Below are 8,205 nucleotides of genomic sequence, written 5' to 3' on the forward strand. Positions count from 1 at the left end.
TACTACTGTTACTACTACTGTTACTGCTACTGTTACTGCTACTGTTACTGCTACTGTTACTGTTACTGTTACTGTTACTGCTACTACTACTACTGTTACTACTACTGTTACTGCTACTGTTACTGCTACTGTTACTGCTACTGCTACTGTTACTGTTACTGTTACTGTTACTGCTACTGCTACTACTGTTACTGCTACTGCTACTACTGTTACTGCTACTGTTACTGTTACTGTTACTGTTACTGCTACTACTACTACTGTTACTACTACTGTTACTGCTACTGTTACTGCTACTGTTACTGCTACTGCTACTGTTACTGTTACTACTACTACTGTTACTGTTACTGTTACTGCTACTGCTACTGTTACTGTTACTGTTACTACTACTACTGTTACTGTTACTGCTACTGCTACTACTACTACTGTTACTACTACTGTTACTGCTACTGTTACTGCTACTGTTACTGTTACTACATTGTTACTACTACTGTTACTGCTACTATGCAGTGGCTTCTTGTTCACCACCACCTCAGCCTCCACCTGTGTTTTTCAAGCCGGGGCATAGTTGCTTATCACTGCCTGTAGGCTGTTTTATATGGACGCTCTGCTTGGGCACTGAGCTAGCCTGAAGGAGCAGAGCCTATATCGTCAAAGACTTACATTATTCATTGCTTAATAAACGGTTAAACTTATCTCTACGTGCTGTTTTCTTCCGAACTGGTTTTAATGCCCATTCTAGAATTCGACAGTGCTGCGGTATAAATATATTTATAACTGAACACTAACAGTAATGCATTGCAGTAAATCGAGTAAAGAAGACGTGGGCGTGGTGGGAGAAAACGGAGGAAAAGATTCCATTCAGTCATTCCACATGATAAACTCACTACTATAAATGCACAGTTCAGTCTGAATTAGCAATTGTTTATGTTGGTCTTTTTGTTATATAGATTATGTTTGATTTTTTTGGGGGTGGGGGTGATGCCTTCGAGTGAGTTGTTTACCCTACAGCTAGCAGTGGACTTCGTTGTCTGTGGAGGTTGTCTTTGGAGTGGTTGTTTTGTCTTTGGAGTGGTTGTTTGTGGAGGGGGTTGAAAAGGTTGTCTGTGGGAGGGGTTGTTCAGAAAAGGTTTTGGAGGGTTGCCTGTGGAGGGGTTGTCTGTGGAGGGGTTGTCTGTGAAAAAGTGTGGAGGTTGGTTTAGGTGTTGTGTGGGAGGGGTTGCCTGTGAAGGGTGGAGGTTTCAGAGGGGTTGTCTGTGGAGGGGTTGTCTCAGAAAAGGTTTGTGTCTGGAAGGGTGTGGAGGAGTTGTCAGAAAGGCTGTCTTGGAGGAGTTGTCTTCACCTCTCACCTGCCCTCTCTCAACACTCTCTCCTGTCCTGTCCTCTCTTCTCACCTTCACCTGCCCTCTCTCAACACTCTCTCACCTGTCCTCTCTTCTCACCCTCTCTCCCGTCCCCTTCTCACCTCTCCCCTGTCCTCTCTTCTCACCTCTCACCTGCCCTCTCTCAACACCTCTCCTGTCCTGTCCTCTTCTCACCTCTCACCTGTCTTTCTCTCAACACCCTCTCTCCTGTCCTCTCCTTCAACACCTCTCACCTGTCACCTTCACCTGTCCTCTTCTCCCTCACTTTCTCTCCTGTCCTGCCTCTCTCAACACCTCTCACCTGTCCTGTCCTCTCTCACCTCTCCTGTCCTCTCTTCTCACCCTCTCCCCTGTCCTCTCTTCTCACCTCCTCCTGTCCTCTTCAACACCTCTCTCCTGTCCTCTCTTCTTCCTCACCTCTCTCCTCTGTCCTCCTCTCTTCTCACCTCTCCCCCTGTCCTCTCTTCTCACCTCTCTCTGTCCTCTTTCTCACCTCTTACCTGTCCTCTAGGTTTTCAATTCAATCTTGTGCTGTAACTAACTGTGATGAACTTAATAACCAGGTAATTATTAATAAGTGAAAACCTACAGGAGGGTACCTCTCCAGGAAATAGGTTGGAGCTCTGATATAAACCTACAGGATGATACCTCTCCAGGAACAGGGTTGGAGAGCCCCTGATATAAACCTACAGAGTGGTACCTCTCCAGGAACAGGGTTGGAGGGCCCTGATATAAACTCTCCAGGAACAGGGATGGAAAGCCTGATATAAACCTACAGGAGGGTACCTCTCCAGGGAATAGGGTTGGAGGAACAGGAGGGATGGAACAGGGTTGGAGAGCCCTGATATAAACCTACAGGAGGGTACCTCTCCAGGAACAGGGTTGAGAGGCCCTGATATAAACCTACAGGAGGGTATCTCTCCAGGAACAGGGTTAGAGAGCCCTGATATAAACATACAGGAGTGGTATCTCTCCAGGAACAGGGTTGGAGAGCCCTGATATAAACCTACAGGGAGGGGTACCTCTCCAGGAACAGGGTTGGAGAGCCCTGATATAAACCTACAGGAGGGTATCTCTCCATGAACAGGGTTGGAGAGCCCTGATATAAACCTACAGGATGGTATCTCTCCAGGAACAGGGTTGGAGAGCCCTGATATAAACCTACAGGAGGGTATCTCTCCAGGAACAGGGTTGGAGAGATATAAACCTACAGGGATATACACTCTCCAGGAGGGTACAAATTGGGATGGAGAGCCCTGATATAAACCTACAGGAGGGTATCTCTCCAGGAACAGGGTTGGAGAGCCCTGATATAAACCTACAGGAGGGTACCTCTCCAGGAACAGGGTTGAGAGCCCTGATATAACCTACAGGAGGGTACCTCTCCAGGAACAGGGTTGGAGAGCCCTGATATAAACCTACAGGAGGGTACCTCAGGAACAGGGTTGGAGAGCCCTGATATAGGAACTCTCCAGGAACAGGGTTGGAGAGCCCTGTTATAAACCTACAGGAGGGTACCTCTCCAGGAACAGGGTTGAGAGCCCTGGATAAAGCTACTTAAACTGTAACAGGTTGGTTGTTAATCACATGATTTAAATGCATTTGAGGGTTGAACTCCATCAACCAGTAGAATCCATATCTTCTTTAAATGTAAAACAATTTTAAAAAAAGAGCAGCAGACTGTAGGGCGGTCCGGCATACCCATTATTTCAACAATTTATGAAAGTACCGATTGGGCGATCCAAAAGATAAAGTTCTGTTTTAATAATGTCCATTCAGAATGTTCTGTTGTCCTCCTACGGCGTGGACACTCTGAAGGCTCCATTCCAGTGGTTGCAGTAGGCCTCTCCGTGGGTCGTGTTGTACAGAGTTGGAGACTAATATTGTGCCAGCAGATGGGGCTGTTGTGCTGAAGCAACAGAGCTCAACCGTAGACTGTATTTCTATCTTTAAAGTATCTGTCTCTCTACAAATCTGAACCCACTGAGGGACCTGGACACTCTAAACACCCTCTGAACCCAGCGAGGGGCCTGGACACTCTAAACACATATCCCTCTGAACCCACCGAGGGGCCTCGACACTCTAAACACCCTCTGAACCCAGCGAGGGGCCTGGACACTCTAAACACCCTCTGAAACCAGCGAGGGGCCTGGACACTTTAAACACCCTCTGAACCCAGCAAGGGGCCTGGACACTCTAAACACCCTCTGAACCCACCGAGGGGCCTGGACACTCTAAACACCCTCTGAACCCACCGAGGGGCCTGGACACTCTAAACACCCTCTGAACCCAGCGAGGGGCCATGACACTCTAAACACATATCCCTCTGAACCCACCGAGGTTCCTGGACACTCTAAACACCCTCTGAACCCAGCGAGGGGCCTGGACACTCTAAACACCCTCTGAACCCACCGAGGGGCCTGGACAGTCTAAACACCCTCTGAACCCACCGAGGGGCCTGGACACTCTAAACACCCTCTGAACCCAGCGAGGGGCCTGGACACTCTAAACACATATCCCTCTGAACCCACCGAGGGGCCATGACACTCTAAACACATATCCCTCTGAACCCACCGAGGGGCCTGGACACTCTAAACACATATCCCTCTGAACCCAGCGAGGGGCCTGGACACTCTAAACACATATCCCTCTGAACCCAGCGAGGGGCCTGGACACTCTAAACACCCTCTGAACCCACCGAGGGGCCTGGACACTCTAAACACCCTCTGAACCCAGCGAGGGGCCTGGACACTCTAAACACATATCCCTCTGAACCCACCGAGGGGCCATGACACTCTAAACACATATCCCTCTGAACCCACCGAGGGGCCTGGACACTCTAAACACCCTCTGAACCCAGCGAGGGGCCTGGACACTCTAAACACCCTCTGAACCCACCGAGGGGCCTGGAGGAGAGGAAAGAGGAGGGGTGTTACCATGGGAAACAGTTTCCGTGCAAAGAGGAGGGGTGTTACCATGGGAAACAGTTTCCGTGCAAAGAGGAGGGTGTTACCATGGGAAACAGTTTCCGTGCAAAGAGGAGGAGGTGTTACCACGGGAAACAGTTTCGCGTGCAAAGCGAGGTGTTATCACGGAAACAGTTTCCGTGCAAAGAGAGAGGGTGTTACACGGGAAACAGTTTCCGTGCAAAGAGGAGGGGTGTTACCACGGGAAACAGTTTCCGTGCAAGGAGAGGAGGGGTGTTACCATGGGAAACAGTTTCCGTGCAAAAGAGGAGGGGTGCTACCATGGGAAACAGTTTCCGTGCAAAGATGAGGGGTGTTACCATGGGAAACAGTTTCCGTGCAAAGAGGAGGGGTAGTTACCATGGGAAACAGTTTCCGTGCAAAGAGGAGGGGTGTTACCATGGGAAACAGTTTCCGTGCAAAGAGGAGGGAGTATTATCATGGGAAACAGTTTCCGTGCAAAGAGGAGGGGTGTTACCATGGGAAACAGTTTCCGTGCAAAGAGGAGGGGTGTTACCATGGGAAACAGTTTCCGTGCAAAGAGGAGGGGTGTTACCATGGGAAACAGTTTCCGTGCAAAGAGGAGGGGTGTTACCATGGGAAACAGTTTCCGTGCAAAGAGGAGGGGTGTTACCATGGGAAACAGTTTCCGTGCAAAGAGGAGGGGTGTTACCACGGGAAACAGTTTCCGTGCAAAGAGGGAGGGGGTGTTACCACGGGAAACAGTTTCCGTGCAAAGAGGAGGGGGTTCCCAAAGCTCTGGTTGAAGAGGTTCACTGATGGTCCTAATGGTTGGTGTTATTATTGCTGTTATAATAATGAACTGATTCATAAGAACGAGTGGCGCTGAAGATATAGCGTACAATCCCTCACCCCAGTAGAGGAGTATCAGGGCTCATCCCAATCCCTCATCCCAGTAGGGGAGTATTAGAGCTCATCCCAATCCCTCATCCCAGTAGGGGAGTATCAGGGCTCATCCCAATCCCTCATCCCAGTAGGGGAGTATCAGGGCTCATCCCAATCCCTCATCCCAGTAGGGGAGTATCAGGGCTCATCCCAATCCCTCATCCCAGTAGGGGAGTATCAGAGCTCATCCCAATCCCTCATCCCAGTAGAGGAGTATCAGAGCTCATCCCAATCACTCATCCCAGAAGGGGAGTATCAGGGCTCATCCCAATCCCTCATCCCAGTAGGGGAGTATCAGAGCTCATCCCAATCCCTCATCCCAGTAGAGGAGTATCAGGGCTCATCCCAATCCCTCATCCCAGTAGGGGAGTATCAGGGCTCATCCCAATCCCTCATCCCAGTTGGGGAGTATCAGGGCTCATCCCAGTAGGGAAGTATCAGGGGTGTAGTGAGTCAGGTTGGAGTAGGAACGAGTGTCGCTGAAGATATAACTGTCATAACCCTCTGTAGATTGTCAAATCCCAGGCTGCCTCTCTTCCAATGGATGTATTTTCCACAACAGTTCCATCTGTGTGTTGCTGATGGTGAACTGGGTTTGTGGCACAACCACCCCTTCCGACCAATAAAGAGCTGCGGCCCCAGTGGTTGGAGGAGCTGAGGTGGAGGTGGTGGTGATTGGAGGAGCTGAGGTGGAGGTGGGGGTGATTGGAGGAGCTGAGGTGGAGGTGGTGGTGATTGGAGGAGCTGAGGTGGAGGTGGTGGTGGTGATGGTGGAGGAGCTGAGGTGGAGGTGGTGGAGCTGAGGTGGAGGTGGTGGAGGTGGTGGTGGTGGAGCTGAGGTGGTTGAGGTGGTGGAGGAGGAGCTGAGGTGGAGGTGGTGGAGGTGGTGGTGGTGGAGCTGAGGTGGTTGAGGTGGTGGAGGTGGTGGAGGAGGAGTGGAGGTGGTAGTGGTGGAGCTGAGGTGGTTGAGGTGGTGGAGGAGGAGCTGAGGTGGAGGTGGTGGTGATTGGAGGAGCTGAGGTGGAGATGGTGGTGATTGGAGGAGCTGAGGTGGAGGTGGTGGTGATTGGAGGAGCTGAGGTGGAGATGGTGGTGATTGGAGGAGCTGAGGTGGAGATGGTGGTGATTGGAGGAGCTGAGGTGGAGATGGTGGTGATTGGAGGAGCTGAGGTGGAGGTGGTGGAGCTGAGGTGGAGGTGGTGGAGGTGGTGGTGGTGGAGCTGAGGTGGTTGAGGTGGTTGAGGTGGTGAGGTGGTGGGAGGTGGTGGAGGAGGAGCTGAGGTGGAGGTGGTGGAGGTGGTGGTGGTGGAGCTGAGGTGGTTGAGGTGGTGGAGGTGGGTGGAGGAGGAGTGGAGGTGGTGGTGGTGGAGCTGAGGTGGTTGAGGTAGGTGGAGGAGGAGCTGAGGTAGAGGTGGTGGTGATTGGAGGAGCTGAGGTGGAGATGGTGGTGATTGGAGGAGCTGAGGTGGAGGTGGTGGTGATTGGAGGAGCTGAGGTGGAGATGGTGGTGATTGGAGGAGCTGAGGTGGAGATGGTGGTGATTGGAGGAGCTGAGGTGGAGATGGTGGTGATTGGAGGAGCTGAGGTGGAGGTGGTGGTGATTGGAGGAGCTGAGGTGGTTGAGGTGGTGGAGGAGGTGAGGTGGTGGAGGTGGTGGAGGTGAGGTGGTGGAGGTGGTGGTGGAGGAGTTGTGGTGGTGGTGGAGGTGGTGGATGTGAGGTGGTGGAGGTGGTGGAGGAGGTGAGGTGGTGGAAGAGGTGAGGTGGTGGAGGTGAGGTGGTGGAGGTGGTGGTGGAGGTGAGGTGGTGGAGGAGGTGAGGTGGTGGAGGAGGTGAGGTGGAGGAGCTGAGGTAGAGGTGGTGGTGATTGGAGGAGCTGAGGTGGAGATGGTGGTGATTGGAGGAGCTGAGGTGGAGGTGGTGGTGATGGAGGATGGAGCGTGAGGTGGAGATGGTGGTGATTGGAGGAGCTGAGGTGGAGATGGAGGTGATTGGAGGAGCTGAGGTGGTGGAGATGGTGGTGATTGGAGGAGCTGAGGTGGAGGTGGTGGTGATTGGAGGAGCTGAGGTGGTTGAGGTGGTGGAGGAGGTGAGGTGGTGGAGGTGGTGGAGGTGAGGTGGTGGAGGTGGTGGTGGAGGAGTTGTGGTGGTGGTGGAGGTGGTGGAGGTGTGGTGGTGGAGGTGGTGGAGGAGGTGAGGTGGTGGAGGAGGTGAGGTGGTGGAGGTGAGGTGGTGGAGGTGGGTGGTGGGAGGTGAGGTGGTGGAGGGAGGTGGGGAGGTGGTGGAGGAGGTGAGGTGGTAGGAGGTGGTGGTGGAGGTGAGTGGTGGTGGAGGTGAGGTGGTGGAGGAGGTGAGGTGGTGGAGGTGGTGGTGGAGGTGAGGCGGTGGTGGAGGTGAGGTGGTGGAGGGAGGTGAGGTGGTGGAGGTGGTGGAGGTGGTGAGTGGAGGTGGAGGTGGTGGAGGTGGTGGTGGAGGTGAGGTGGTGGAGGTGGTGGTGGAGGTGGTGGAGGTGGTGGAGGAGGTGAGGTGGTGGAGGAGTGAGGTGGTGGAGGTGGTGGTGGAGGTGGTGGTGGAGGTGAGGTGGTGGAGGAGGTGAGGTGGTGGAGGTGGTGGTGGAGGTGAGGTGGTGGAGGAGGTGAGGTGGTGGAGGTGGTGGTGGAGGTGAGGTGGTGGAGGTGGTGGTGGAGGTGAGGTGGTGGAGGAGGTGGTGAGTGGAGGTGGAGGTGGTGGAGGAGGTGAGGTGGTGGAGGTGGTGGTGGAGGAGGTGAGGTGGTGGAGGTGGTGGAGGTGGGAGGTGGTGGAGGTGAGGTGGTGGAGGTGGTGGAGGAGGTGAGGTGGTGGAGGAGGTGAGGTGGTGGAGGAGGTGAGGTGGAGGAGGTGGTGGTGGAGGTAGTGGTGGGTGGAGGTGAGGTGGTGGAGGTGGTGGTGGAGGTGGGAGGCGGTGGTGGAGGTGGAGGTGGTGGAGGGGAGGTG

General features: G+C 53.4%; 1 protein-coding gene across 1 annotated transcript in view; it reads left to right on the top strand.

The window, feature by feature from the left end:
* The first annotated feature begins 3,128 nt into the window (after positions 1 to 3,128).
* Positions 3,129 to 8,205, top strand: part of LOC135524871 (netrin receptor UNC5B-b-like) — a 98,749-nt gene continuing 93,672 nt past the window's right edge. Inside the window, exon 1 of the mRNA XM_064952726.1 lies at positions 3,129 to 3,199. Coding sequence (XP_064808798.1) covers positions 3,129 to 3,199 — 71 coding nt within the window. The remainder of the gene's footprint in view (positions 3,200 to 8,205) is intronic.

The sequence above is a fragment of the Oncorhynchus masou genome, chromosome 31 (genome assembly GCF_036934945.1).
Source record: "Oncorhynchus masou masou isolate Uvic2021 chromosome 31, UVic_Omas_1.1, whole genome shotgun sequence".
Taxonomy (NCBI): Eukaryota; Metazoa; Chordata; class Actinopteri; order Salmoniformes; family Salmonidae; genus Oncorhynchus; species Oncorhynchus masou.